The sequence below is a fragment of the Gorilla gorilla genome, chromosome 12 (genome assembly GCF_029281585.2).
Source record: "Gorilla gorilla gorilla isolate KB3781 chromosome 12, NHGRI_mGorGor1-v2.1_pri, whole genome shotgun sequence".
NCBI lineage: Eukaryota > Metazoa > Chordata > Mammalia > Primates > Hominidae > Gorilla > Gorilla gorilla.
Window position 1 is genome coordinate 130,480,401 of NC_073236.2, and position 15,426 is coordinate 130,495,826.

At 42.5% G+C, this 15,426-nt stretch overlaps 1 protein-coding gene across 3 annotated transcripts in view; it reads right to left on the minus strand.

Annotated features, from left to right (window-relative positions):
• CPSF3 (cleavage and polyadenylation specific factor 3) overlaps nucleotides 1–15,426 on the minus strand; it is a 48,115-nt gene that overhangs the window by 19,429 nt on the left and 13,260 nt on the right. For all 3 annotated transcript variants that reach the window (XM_004028810.5, XM_019021433.4, XM_019021435.2), the window contains 4 exons: nucleotides 12,127–12,302; nucleotides 10,820–10,978; nucleotides 9,137–9,283; nucleotides 4,472–4,624 (listed from right to left, as the gene is read on the minus strand). In XM_004028810.5, coding sequence (XP_004028859.1) covers nucleotides 4,472–4,624; nucleotides 9,137–9,283; nucleotides 10,820–10,978; nucleotides 12,127–12,302 — 635 coding nt within the window. The remainder of the gene's footprint in view (nucleotides 1–4,471; nucleotides 4,625–9,136; nucleotides 9,284–10,819; nucleotides 10,979–12,126; nucleotides 12,303–15,426) is intronic.

Consider the following 15,426-nt stretch of genomic DNA (forward strand, 5'->3'; position numbering starts at 1 on the left):
TTTGAATTATGAAAACAACATATGGATTTAACCACGAGAAACATAAAATGTTTGATATCTCTATAATGAGGGCAGTTGCATTGCTACCAATGTCAAAGGGAAGAGTCACAGTGGCAGATCTGGCACAGTTCAGTTCTAATCAGTTCAACAAGCAAGTAACTTACTAGGTGCCGGGGCTTAAGAAAGCTCTCACTAGCTGCACTGCAGTAGGGAAGGCCGGGAAGTCCCTGTGAAACGCACACATGCACTCCCTCAGGCTGGCTGCAAACTCATAACAGAGAGTGAGGCCCACTGATACAAACCTGGGAGGCTGTGGTACACCTAACACTAAAAGCAGCAGCAGCGGCTTTGAATAAAAAGGTCAACAAAAACAGGTTCTGGGTGAGCTCATACATTGAGGGAGAAACATTTTTAAGAGAATAAAATAACAACCATTTAAAAACAAAAATACTACAAACGTGAAACCCACTATTCTTTTTTTTTTTTTTTGAGACAGTGTCTCACTGTCGCCAGGCTGGAGTGCAGTGGCACAATCTCAGCTCACTGCAACCTCTGCCTCCCGGGTTCAAGCGATTCTCCCACCTCAGCCTCCCAAGTAGCTGGGATTACAGGCACTTACCACCATGCCCGGCTAATTTTTCTATTTTTAGTAGAAATGGGGCTTCACCACATTGGCCAGGCTGGTCTTGAACTCCTGACCTCAGGTGATCTGCCCACCTCGGCCTCCCAAAGTGTTGGAATTACACGCGTGAGCCACGATACCCAGCCCCACTATTCATTTTTAAAAAGTTTCATTTATGGCCGGGCATGGTGGCTCACGCCTGTAATCCCAGCATTTTGGGAGGCCAAGGCAGGCGGATCATGAGGTCACGAGATTGAGACCGTCCTGGCCAACATAGTGAAACCCGTCTCTACTAAAAATACAAAAAACTAGCTGGCCGTGGTGGCGGGCACCTGTAGTCCCAGCTACTCGGGAGGCTGAGGCAGGAGAATGGTGTGAACCTGGGAGGCGGAGCTTGCAGTAAGCTGAGATTGCACCACTGCACTCCAGCCTGGAGACAGAGCGAGACTCTGTCTCAAAAAAAAAAAAAGTTTCATTTATTTATTTTTCTGAGACAGAGTCTTGCTCTGTCACCCAGGCTGGAATGCAGTGGTGCGATCATCGCTCACCATGTGCACCACCATGCCTGGCTTATTTTTGCATTTTTTGTAGAGATGGAGTTTCACTATGTTGCCCATGCTGATCTTCAATTCCTGAGCTTAAGGGATCTGCCTGCTATGGCCTCCCAAGGTGCTGGGATTACAGGCGAGAGCCACCACGCCTGGCTGAAACCCAGTATTCTTAAATATAACTTCTCTCAACTGCAAATAAATGAGCTCAAAGGAATAAAGGTAGTGTGTTCCATACTTGTTTACCTTTTAGCAAGTAAGGGCAAACAGCAACCAGGCAGTGCTATATTTGTTCTCATAATTATAAACACAGAGGGTTGTATTTCATAGGATTTCCTAGGGTTATTTTCTCCTTAATTGCAGGTAGCTTTCAGAAAAGAACCTTTGCTCCTAGGAGACTAATTTTAATACAGTGATGTACTTGAGAGAGAAAAATAACTAAAGGCAATGATTTTAAATCATTAAAATTATGGGTGAGAAACAGAACACTCCGATAAGAAACCCAACTTTTCCTGAACTCAGTTCAATTCATCTTCTAAACTGTCTGACTGCAAAACTTTTTTTTTCTCCCCACATATCCACCACCAGCAGAGTATGTGAAATACAGTTCTAGATTCTCAACTGAGTATATTTTTCTACAGGTACAAGAAATTGGCCCCTGAAAAGTTTTGTGGACAGTAAGACTCAGGAGTAACTACAATCATTTACAACAAAAACCTCATACCCTAAGTTTTGCTAATTTCTTTTTTTCCTCCAATTCACCTTCAAGAAAGGATATTCATTAGCATCTGCAGGTTTGGCTCATTATGTATTAAAAGTGTGTCGTAAAGTTGCTTATCAACATGTCGATTTTTTTTTTTTTAAGACGGAGTCTTGCTCTGTTGCTCAGGCTGGAGTGCAGTGGCATGATCTCGGCTCACTGCAACCTCCTCCTCCCAGGTTCAAGCGATTCTCCTGCCTCAGCCTCCCGAGTGGCTGGGACTGCAGTTGCGCACAACCACGACTGGCTAATTTTCGTATCTTTAGTAGAGACAGGGTTTCTCCATGTTGGCCAGGCTGGTCTCGAACTCCTGATCTCAGATGATTTGTCCGCCTCAGCCTCCCAAAGTCCTGGGATTATGGGCGTGAGCCACAGCGCCTGGCCCATATGTTGATATTTAAACCTTCAACTAAATCATTAAAAGTTTGAGCCTCAGACTGGGCACGGTGGGTCACGCCTGTAATCCCAGCACTTTGGGAGGCCAAGGCACGTAGATCATTTGAGGTCAGGAGTTCGAGACCAGCCTGGCCAATGTGGTGAAACACTGTCTCTACTAAAAATACAAAAAAAATTAGCCGGGTGTGGTGGTGGGCACCTGTGATCCCAGCTAATCAGGAGGCTGAGGTAGGAGAATTCCATGAACCTGGGAGGCGGAGGTTACAGTGAGCCGAGATGGCGCCATTGCACTCCAGCCTGGGCGACAGAGCAAGACTCCTTCTAAAAAAAAAAAAAAAAAAAAAAAAATTTGTGCCTGTAGTCCTAGCTACTTGGGAGGCTGAGATGGGAGGATCAGCTGAGCCTAGGGAGGTCGAGGCTGCAGTAAGTCATGAATGCACCACTGCACTCCAGCCTCAGCAACAGAGTGTGACCCCCATCTCAAAACAAAAAAACAGAACATAGGAGTTGCAGATATCTCTTCAACATAATGATTTCAATTCCTTTTTAAAAATTTAAAATTATATATGTAATTTTTAAAAAGTTTCTCTTAGAAGTATTTCTAAACGAGTTGTGATCAACAGAAGTAAAGATGCAGACTTCTGACAGCATCCCTCTAAAAAGCCAGCTCAGGCTTTCCTTAACTATTTCAACTTTAAATTCTGAAAATGTTACATTTCACTCTCAAAAATGATTAATTCTTTATTTTTTTTAGACAAGGTCTTGCTCTGTCACCCAGGCTGGAGTGCCGTGACAGGACAATGGCTCACTGTAGCCTCAACCTCTGGAGCTCAAGCCATCCTCCCACCTCAGCCTCCCAGGTAGTTGGGACTACAGGAGCATGCCACTGCACCCAGCTAATTTTTGTATTTTTCGTAGAGACTGGGTTTCACCACGTTGCCGAGCCTGGTCTTGAACTCCTGAGCTAAAGCGATTCACCTGTCTTGGCCTCCCAAAGTCCTGGGATTACAGTAGTGAGCCACCGTGCCCAGCCTTGATTACTTCTTTTTTGTTTGTTTGTTTGTTTTGAGACACAGTGTCACTCTGTCACTCAGGCTGGAGTGCACTGGCGCGATCGCAGCTCACCGCAACCTCCATCTCTCAGGTTCGATCTCGGCTCACTGCAACCTCCACCTCCTGGGTTCAAGGGATTCTCCCGCCTCAACCTCCCAAGTAGCTGGGATTACAGGCACCTGCGACCACACCCAGCTAATTTTTTTATTTTTATTTTTATTTTTGGTAGAGCTGGGGTTTTACCATGTTGGCCAGGTTGGTCTCCAACTCCTGACCTCAAGTGATCCACACACCTTGGCCTCCCAAAGTGCTGGGATTATAGGCAGGAATCACCGTGTCTGGCCGATTAATTTTTAAAGAGAAAATGTTTCATATATTCCATCATATCTACACAAACATACATGTTTAGAGATATGAGCCTATCTTCAGATTCTCAGGGAGAATGACAAGAGGTGGACACAAGGCTATACTGGCTACAGTAACAAACAGTAACGAACAGTTCTTTACCCTCAGATGTGGGTAGGAAAAGCAAGTGGGGATATGGATTAAAGAGCTATGAGATTCAGCTGCATTAAGATCTAATCTAGGCCGGGCACGGTGGCTCACGCCTGTAATCCCAGCACTTTGGGAGGTGGAGGTAGGTGGATCACGTGGTCAAGAGATCAAGACCATCCTGGCCAACGTGGTGAAACCCCATCTCTACTAAAGATGCAAACATTAGCTGGGCGTGGTGGCGCGCACCTGTAATCCCAGCTACTCAGAAGGCTGAGGCAGGAGAATCGCTGGAACCCAGGAGGCGGAGGTTGCAGTGAGCCGAGATCGCACCATTGCACTCCAGCCTGGTGACAGAGCGAGACTCCATCTCACAAAAAAAAAAAAAAAAAAAATCTAATCTAGCTGAACATTTTCCACCTGAAGAAATGAATGCACAGAACCAAAAGAAGCCAAAAAGGATAAGGATAAAATTCCTGTAGTATAACAAGTAGACAGAAATAAGCATATTCTTTTGACTAAAGATCTATTTTCTTAAGAAGTACAATCTTTCCTGAAGAAAAAACATGGATCGGACAGACAGGAACCATAACCTTTTACCTTGGCTAGTTTTTCTCCTCTGAAGTTTAAGGTCACTGCTTCTGTATTCCGAGGATTATGAACCTCTATGTGAACTTCATCGTTATCTTCATATTCTCGAATCAGTGCTGCTTTCAATCTGGCCATTTCGTTCTGTTCTCCATGGACTAAAATCTACATAGAATAAATGTTAAAAGAATATATGGAAACATCATTCAGCTTAATCATGGTCCTTAGTTGAATTAAATATATGAAATAGAGACATACTTGGAAGTTATGAAACTTTACTACTTTTAAGGACCTCCAGCCGATTCAACTTGTATACACATATTCATTCTGTTTGATCCTTATGTGGTACTATTTGAACAAAGAGTAAAGGAACTTCTTTTCTACTCCAGTCTTTGCCACTAATGAGATACACGCCTTTTCCATGTTTCACTGCTTCTATGTTCACAGTGGTAAAGGGCTGACTTCTGTAGTCTCTTCTAGTTTTAAATGCCTATGACTCTTGTACAAAACTATTGCTACCCTACTGTCTTAGAAAACACCCATGGTTCTCTTTTTTTTCTTTTTGTGAGATGGAGTCTTGCTCTGTCGCCCAGGCTGGAGGGTAGCAGTGGTGTGATCTCAGCTCACTGCAGCCTCTACCTCCTGAGTTCAAGCGATTCTCCTGCCTGAGCCTCCCAAGTAGCTGGCACTATAGGTACACGCCACTATGCCTGGCTAATTTTTTGTATTTTTAGTAGAGACGGGGTTTTACCATGTTGGTCAGGCTGGTCTCGAACACTTGACGCCCACCTCGGCCTCCCAAAGTGCTGGGATTACAGGCTTGAGCCACTGTGCCTGGCCTACCTCATATATTGATATATTTTTGGAGACAGGGTCTCACTCTGTTGCCCAGGCTGGAGTCCAGTGATGTGATCATGGCTCACTGCAGCCTCAACCTCCAGGGATCAAGCAATCCTCCTGCCTCAGCCTCCCACGAAGCCGGGACTACAGGCGCACGCCACCATGCCCAGCTAATATTTGTATTTTTTGTAGGGACAGGGTCTCGCATATTGCCCAAGGTGGTCTTGAACTCCTGGGCTCAAGTGATCTGCCCACCTTGGCCTCCCAAAATGCTAGTATTATAGGCGTGAGCCACTGTACCTATCCTAATAAAATATTTCAGAACCAAATGGAACATTTTATTACTTTATATATTTCTTTATTTAAAGAGAGTCTTGCTCTGTTGCCCAGGTTGGAGTGCAGTGGCATAATCTTGGCTCACCGTGGCCTCAATCTCCCAGGCTTATACAATCCTCCCACCTTAGCCACCCAGGTAGCTGGGACTACAGGCATGAGCCACCATGCTTGGCTAGTTTTATTTTATTCTTGTAGAGACAAGGTCTCACTACGTTGTCTAGGCTGGTCTCAAACTTCTGGGCAGTCTTTCCACCTCAGCCTTGCAGAGTGGTACGATTACAGGCATAAGCCACTGTGCTCAGCCCCAAATGGAATATTTTAGAGGGTATTTACAACAACAGCATTAGCTACCAGTCCCTTTCCATTCACTTTTGTAACTTCTATCTTACAAGACAGATTGTTCTTTTTTTTTTGTTTGAGACAGTCTTACTCTGCCACCCAGGCTGGAGTGCAGTGTCATGATCTTGGCTCACTGCAGCCTCTGCCTCCAGGGTTCAAGGGATTCTCATGCCTCAGCCTCCAAGTAGCTGGGATACAGGTGTGAACCACCATGCCTATCTAATTTTTATGTTTTTTTTTTTTTTTTTTTTTTTTGAGACCGAGTCTCGCTCTGTCGCCCAGGCTGGAGACCAGTGGCGCGATCTTGGCTCACTGCAAGCTCCGCCTCCCGGGTTCATGCCATTCTCCTGCCTCGGCCTCCCGAGTAGCTGGGACTACAGGCACCTGCCACCACACCTGGCTAATTTTTTTATATTTTTAGTAGAGACGGGGTTTCACCATGTTAGCCAGGATGGTCTCCATCTCCTGACCTCGTGATCTGCTCGCCTTGGCCTCCCAAAGTGCTGGGATTACAGGCATGAGCCACCGTGCCCTGCCTAATTTTTATACTTTTAGTAGAGATGGGGTTTCACTATGTTGGCCAGGCTGGTCTCGAACTCCTGGCCTCAAGTGATCCACTCGCCTCGGCCTCCCAAAGTGCTGGGACTGCAGCCCGGCCAAGATAGATTGTTCTTAGCCTCTCACATGTGGTAGATGGCTTGTGGCTGGGCATAGCCAGCACCAGCACGTGGCAGGGGCTTACTGCTTGGTGGGGAAGGGCCTGGGCCTGGCTGCCTGAGCAGAATCCTGGTGCTGCTGCTTATTAGCTGTGTAAACTTGACCAAATGATTTCACATCTCAGTTGTCTCATCTGCAGAACAGCTGTCGGTCATGAAGATTAAGCAAGTCAGTTCATATAAAACACATATACAGCGTCCGGCACATGGTAAATAATCAATGTTAGCTAGTATTCATTACTACCACCAACACTACTAGTATTGCAATTTTATCCTGCAGCTGTACTTTTGCTGGAGCTGGTTATCACAGGAAAATGAGCATGAAGTTCAACCCAGGAACTTAAACTGTCAGCAGAAGTAGAACCAGGAGAGTGACAGGATGAAATGGGGCTGAGGATGAGGTGGTGACACCACACAGAAAGAGCAATTCGGCTTTTCCTCCCTGGCTTGGAAATCTGGGGGAATGTTCATGCACACAGACAATGAGAAACACCTGGGAGGAGCCTGCTCTGTGACTAAACCCTACACACCGTGATGCTATGGACAGGAGAGTGATTTTTCTTGACCAAATAATCTGCTCATTAAGGGCCAGTGGCAAATACCTGTGAGGCCTATTATGCTAGAAAAAACTCAAAAACGAACAAAAGACTGCATGAAAAGGTGCTCAACATCATTAGTCATTAGAGAAATGAAAATAAAAACCACAACGAGATACCACTTCACATTTGCTGTAAAGTGACACAACCCGGGTGTCCACCCACAGGTGAATGGATAAACAACATGTGGCCTACATATAACGGACCATGACTTCGGCATGAAGTGCTGATACATGCCACAACATGATGAACCTTGAAAACATCATAGGCATTATGATTCCTCTCATATGAAATACCTAGAATAGTCAAATTCATAGAAACAGAAAGTAGATTCAAGATTACCAGGGTTGGGGGAAGGGAATGGGGAGTTACTGTGTAACGGTACAGAGTTTCTGCTTGGAGTGATGAAAAGCTGTGAAAATAGACAGTGGTGATGGTTGTACAACACTGTGAATATAATTAATGCCACTGGTTTGTACACTTAAAAATGGTTAAAACTGCAAATTTTATGTTAGATATTTTACCACAGTAAAACGTATTTAAAAAACAACAAGCAAGGCCAGGTGCAGTGGCTCATGCCTGTAATCCTAGCACTTTGGGAGGCCGAGGCGGGCAGATCACCTGAGGTCAGGAGTTTGAGACCAGCCTGGCCAACATGGTGAAACCCTGTCTCTACTACAAATACAAAAATTAGCTGGGCGTGGTGGCACGTGCCTGTAATCCCAGCTACCCGGAAGGCTGAGGCAGGAGAATTGCTTTAACCCAGGAGGCAGAAGCTGCAGTGAGCCGAGATTGGCACCACTGCACTCCAGCCTAGGCAACAGAGCAAGACTTTGTCCAAACAAACAAACAAACCAAAAAACCCCCAAAACAACAAGCAAACAAACAATACTAACAAAAGGCCATTTCTTCTGCTTTCCAATACATTTGGAAAGGGCACTTCATCTATTTTCTATGGACACATGCTTCATTAGTGTTCTTCTAATGAAAAATACACACTTTTTTCAGCTTACCCCTCCTTTCCATCAAAATATCTAACTTATTTTTAATAAGTTACACGATACTTAAAAATATAAGTAAGTCGGCCGGGTGCAGTGGCTCGCGCCTGTAATCCCAGCACTTTGGGAGGCTGAGGCGGGTGTATCACGAAGTCAGGAGTTCAAGACCAGCCTGGCCAAGACGGTGAAACCCCATCTCTACTAAAAATACAAAAATTAGCCGGGTGTGGTGGTGGGCACCTGTAATCCCAGTTACTCGGGAGGCTGAGGCAGAGAGCTGCTTGAACCCGGGAGGCAGAGTTGCAGTCAGCCTGGGTGACAGAGCAAGACTCCGCCTCAAAAAAAGAAAAAAAAATATATATATATATATAAAATATATATATTAAGCATTTACTATGTGCCAGGCACCATATTAAGTGCTTTAGATATGTTCTTTCACTTCATCCTTACAATAACCTTATGAGCTATTATTCCTATTTACAAATGAGGTACAGAGAGGTTAAGTAACTTGCCAAGGGTTACATAGTAAGTAAGAGATGGAGCTGGCATTCCAAATGAGCAGTCATACTCCAAGCCTGGCTCTTAAATTATTGGAGAGGCAGCAGAAAATAACAGAAAAACATTAGGATTGGGGTTGGTAGGTCTGAGTCAGTCAGTTCTGGAGAAACGGGGCAGCTTGCTGAAATCAAAGGGGAGTTGTAAAGACCAAATCCGAGCGCACGTGAAAGGCTCTGCTCAGGGGGTGTCGCATTAGTAGGTGATGATGCTTGCTTTGTGAACTGCCTGCTGCACAGTTTCCTGGGTATGCACTTTTTTTCCCTTTAATACAATAAATGAAATTCATAGACTAACCACATGAGGCGGTTTCAAAGCACGAATAAATTCACTGGTTTGCTGGTAATCCGTGTGAGCTGAGAAAGAAATGTAATCAACAGACATTTTCAGTGGTAACTTCTGTCCAGACATAGTAGTGATTTCTTCAGGTTCAGACATGATGTGCTGTGGAAAATAAAGAAAAATAACAAAACAAACTACCCAGTTATAAACGTAAAGGTACATTTTCATTTTTTTCATGCAGTCATAAATTCATGTTAAATTTAGGACCTTCAGCACAAAATCATTCTAATATAACTGACTCAGTAAATATCAAATACTCATGTTCTCAATCAAGCAAACATTTAATGAGAAAAGTAAACAAATTAACTAAAACTCATCTATCTGGAGTGCTGGCAGTGAGAATCATAACTCTTATGCTTAGAAAGACAAACCTGTATTCCCAACTATTCTTGTGCTCTCCAAAGTCATTTCCTAGATATGTGGATATATTTCTATTCTGAAAATCTTTGTTTTTTGAAATAGGGTCTCACTTTGTCACCCAGGCTGAAATGCAGTGTGCGATCTCAGCTCACTGCAGCCTCGACCTCCTGGGTTCAAGCAAGCCTCCTGCCTCAGTCCCCCAACTAGCTAGGACTACAGGCACGTGCCACCACGCCTGGCTAATTTTTGTATTTTTTGTAGAGATGGGATTTCTCCATGTTGCCCAAGCTGGTCCCCAACTCCTGAACTCAAGTGATCCACCTGCCATGGCCTCCCAAAGTGCTAGGATTACAGGTGTGAGGCACTGTGCCAGGCCTGGAAATTTTTTTTTTTTTTGGAGATGGAGTCTTGCTCCGTCACCCAGCTTGGAGTGCAGTGGCGCCAATCTCGGCTGACTGCAACCTCCGCCTCCAGTTTCAAGCAATTCTCCCTGCCTCAGCCTCCTGAGTAGCTGGGATTACAGGCATACGCCACCACGCCCAGCTAATTTTTTGTATTTTTAGTAGAGATGGGGTTTCGCCATGTTGGCCAGGCTGGTCTCGAACTCCTGACCTCAGGTGATCCGCCCACCTTGGCCTCCCAAAGTACTGGGTTTACAGGTGTGAGCCACTGCACCCAGCCTGGAAATCTATTTTAAATACAACATTGTCACTAAAGAACTTTATAGAATAAGGTAAAGTAATAAAGATTATCAAAATAAAGAATCATATCATATTTTTAAAAATAAAGTAGAGGATGAGAATGTGATGCCTGGATGCTCAGAAACTGCCTCTCAAGTTCTGCATATATTTTCTACAATTTCTACATCCCTAAGAGCTGAAAATCAATGTTTCATAACAGTAGAAAGTGGTCAACCCAAACACATTCTACAGCTTTTTAAGATCATATGTATTAGTCAACCTCTTCTTCATGAGAGGAGGGAGAGTATTCACGTGTTTGTCTCAAACAGGTTCCTGTCCATTCTTCTCTACATGCAACCAGATGAGCATTTCTCAAACTTTAATGTGTATATCAATCACCTGGGACCTCATTATGCCATTCAGTGTCTGCATAATTCTACATCCTACGCACATCTCTAGCTACCTATTCTCGTCCTCATTTTTAAAAATCAAAACTTGTATTATTTAAAGAACTACTTCAGTGCAAAAACCTGTGAGGACCCTGCCACCTCCGTAATTCTGAATAGGAATAACACAATAGCCTATGACTGTAACTGACCTTGGCAAGTGTCCCTTCTACGCAGTATCCTGCTATAATGACACCATTCCTCTTATCAGTACACCAGCTTTCAAATAACTCTCTGGATAAGCCACTTTGCATCATGCCTGGGGAGGCCATTACAACACTGGGACCAATGTCATCAAAATGATCCATGCTCTAAAAGAGAAAACAGAATGGGAAAAGTCTGTTAGCTACCAGCAGCTGACAAAGCATTCTTTCTTTTTAAAGAGTAACAAAAGGCTAAGAGATTAATCACACCACTGAAAGGGCCTTCACAAGATCTGTAAACATTTTAAGCTCAGTTGCCGAATTCCTAAACAGTTTAGGCTAGGAATGGTAGAAAAACCAAGTAATAAAAAGTGGTAAGTTCACCCCGATCTTCAAAACCTTCTGTTGGTAGCTAGAGGGCCATCAGAACCATCAGGACCATCTTCAGTGCCTAGCAGGCAGGCAGAAAAGTAAAAGGAAGAGTCAAATGGGTCTTGATCTACCCAAGACACAACTCTGAAAAAATATTCCCAAAGACTCACAATAGCTTTGCATGCTCCATGCATGTTTTGAGCTGGCCTGGAAATCAAAAGGTTTAACATTGTTCTAGGGAGAACTTGTCTATAATCCTTAAGCAATTAACTTAAAATATATACTTTATGAACAAAGCCTATTTACAACTGGAAGACCAGTTTTAAATTATTTCCGATATCAATTATTTTATTATGATTCAAGCATCGAGTTAAACAGTATTTTTTAAATTAAATCAGATTTTATTGAATGCTTCCAGAAAAGTATATAAAAATTTTCATATATAGAATTTGCAGCACTAATCAAAAAGATGATTTGGTTTGAGTGAGAAGAGAAATTTAAATACATAATACAAAATACTTTTCTCCTCAGAACTTTTTATGCCTACAGCAAAAGAGATAAGTATTATAAATACTGAGAACACATGGCTACTTGGGGCAAGTGGCAAAATCTGTTGAAGCAGAAAAAGAATGTCAGCTGCTGAAGTTTTGATTTCCTGCAGAAAAACGATACCTGCTAGAGAAGCGGTAAGACTCCAGCAAGAGGAATTCAGCCAGAGTCACTGACATGCACTGCCTACGATTTTTATTTTATTTTGATAGAGACAGGGTCTCACTATCTTGCCCAGGCCGGTCTCAAACTCCTGAGTTCTAGTGATCTTCCTGCCTTAGACTCCCAAAGTGCTAAAATTACAGCTGTGAGCCATCACTCACGGCCTCCTACCTCCTACTGCTAATGACTGATTTGGTTTTATCCATCCTTGTCTTTCTTCCACAAGCACTCACCTTGAGGTTACTAATGTGTTTGAAAACAAAGGGATTATTGATGTTGATCTGTTTGCGGATTTTGTCATTCATGGCATTTACATATGTCTGGTACACTGCCATACACTTCTTGGCCAAAGATGATGCATAGTATATTGGAATGTCATGTAGTTCTGGGTGATTCTGCCAGTACTCATCTAGAGAGATTTTGCAAGAAACAAACATCACTTTGTTAGATGTGGTAAATAGTTCAAATAATAAATGAAACACACAGAAACAAGAAATGATACACATACAACCAAGAAATAAAGCACACAACTACATTTTAAAGAGTTTAAGCAAAATTATCGTGGTTGTAACTAACTTAAATTTACAAAACCAAAACTTATTTCTAAATAGTGCATGACCTAAAAAGAATGCTATGATCATAGTCCAAAGATGTGGAGGCTTTTAAACATGACTCAGTATAAGTTTACACTGAAGTCTATAACTTATTACCATAACAAGATACTAAATAATACATTTTTATTTAAATGTATTAGAAAAATGTATTAGAAAAAATTCTGTGATGGTTTTAAAAATGTATTATTAATATTTCAAACAGATTTATTGAGTGCTAATTACAAAAGAGAATTGCCAAGAGTTAACCGATTTTGAACACTTAAAAAAAAAAAGTATAGTCATATTATGCTATTATTGTTTGTTTTTGTTTGTGTTTTACACCCAGGCTGTCGACTAGCCTTGAGGGTAGTGGTATGATCATGGCTCATGGCAGCCTCAACCTCTCAGGTTCAAGTGATCCTTCCACCTCAGCCTTCTGGGCTGTGACTACAGGAGTGTGCTACCACACTCTGCTAATTTTTTTTTTTTTTGAGACTGGGTCTCATTATGTTTCCCAGGCTGGTCTCAAACTCTGGACTTAAGTGATCCTCCTGCCCAGCCTCCCAAAGTGCTGGGATTACAGGCATGAGTCACCACACTCAGCCATGCTTGTATTTTTAAAAACCTACTAACCAGTTTCTGATAATCAAAGAAAGCAGTGGGTAATATACCGTCAAAAGACTTATGTTAAGGGAAAAGCCCTCATTAAATCCCAAAATTTTATCAGGGTAGTATGGCTGAAAGACACCCTTTATTCTAATAGGTGCCTCTGCAGTTTGAAAATGTATTATATGCCTATTATATAATTTACATCTGTAATTTCCTTTTTTTTTTTTTTTTGAGACGGAGTCTCACTCTGTCACCCAGGCTGCAGTGCAGTGGCGCCATCTCCGCTCACTGCAAGTTCCGCCTCCCAGGTTCACACCATTCTCCTGCCTCAACCTCTGGAGTAGCTGGGACTACAGGCGCCGGCCACCATGCCTGGCTAATTTTTTGTACTTTTAGTAGAGACGGGGTTTCACCAATTTACATCTATAATTTCTAATTTTCAAAACAACTTACGAAGACTTATCACCATCTTAACTAGCAAACTGAGGGTAAAAAAAAAGGCTGAATATTGTGTGAATGTTATTCTTCCATTTGATGTATCAATGATAATTCTATATGAGGACAAAGACTTTCTGTCACATGCATTACAAATTCCCTGCTTTGTCTTCTAGTTTATCCCATTCATGATTTATTACTCTTACGATTTCTTAGATACCCTAAAGCGGACTACGTCCCACAATCACGCCACCATTTCTTGTTTTGTTGTGCGTGTTTTTATGAATAAACTCGGAATATTAAAAAAAGTTAAATAATTTCCCCAAGGTCATATGGCTCTAGCCATATGACAGATTTCATCTGAAACACAGATAAGATTTGAAAGCAGCTGTCCTTTCTATTATACTACACTACAAGGGAGAATTTAAGGAAAAAGGGCAACCAGTTGCAAAGAGCAGATGGTAGAATTGCCAGATAAAAATATCAAATACTCAGTTAAATTTGAATTTTAGGTTAACAACAAAAGATTTTTAGTATAAGAATATATACTAACGAGACCAGCCTGGCCAATGTGGTGAAACCTTGTCTCTACTAAAAATACAAAAATTAGCCAGGATCCCAGCTACTCAGGAGGCTGAGGCAGGAGAATAGCTTGAACCCGGGAGGTGGAGGTTGTGGTGAGCCGAGATCGCGCCAAGCTGAGATAGCGCCACCACACTCCAGCCTGTGTGACAGGGTGAGACTCTATCTCAAAAAAAAAAAAAAAAAAAAAAGAATATATATTAAATATTTGGTACACTTATACTAAAACATTATTCATTATTTATCTGAACCTAAAATGTAATGAGTTGTTCTCTAGTTTTATTTGCTAAATCTGGCAACCCAATTTGATGGTGGCAACATTGTTTCAACTTCCTAACTTCTCTGCTCTTCATCTTACAGGTTAGGAAGACTTTGATTTCAAGACTTCTAAGGACGAATTTGACTTGCAGTTAGGAAGGAGGACCAATCAAGATCAAAAGACTGAATTAGATTCGGATTTGGGAAATTCAGCTTCTAGAAGTCCTATCTGTTACAGATTTCCTTTTCATCTGGGGTCATGTCTTCCAACTTTTCCTTCTGTTTTCCTTTTCAGTGTGACAGGGATACTATTTTTTCTCCTTCTCACCAAGATGGCAGAACAGAGAGGAAGAGCTAAGATGCAAGTGTTTCTAGTGCTTCGCACACAGGTGACACATATGCAAAGCACCCGTTTTATTATCTGCTTTTTTTTTGAGACAGGGTCTCACTCTGTTGCCCACGCTGGAGTGCAGTGGCACAATCTCGGCTCACTGCAACCTCTGCCTCCCAGGCTCAAGCAATTCTCATGCCCCAGCCTCCAGAAAAGCTGGGACTACAGGCGTGTGCCACCACACCTGGCTCGTCTTTCTATTTTTGGTACAGACGAGGTTTCACCATGATGGCCAGGCTGGTCTTGAACTCCTGGCCTCAAGTGATCTGCCCACCTTAGCCTCCCTAAGTGCTAGGATTACAGGTGTGAGCCACCACGCCCGGCCCAGAGTAAATATAGTTTTGAACTCTACTTTTTTGGCTGACTTAATATATTATGTGCAAAGTATGTAATTACTCATCTGTAACACAATTTTTTCCTACAATGTTATATTTGCTGACATATTTCTTTGAAAATACTAAAATGATGAATACCTTTCTTTTCTGTACATCTATTTCCCAGAAGCGGAACTGCTGGCCAAAGGGTACACATATTTTAAGACTTCTGATGGCAACCGGAAGGGGACGCCAGTTCACATTCCCAACAGCAGTGCATGAGAGTTGCTGTTTTCCTGGGCTATTCCTAGATCCAAATCCCTATTATTATTATTATTATTATTTTTTGAG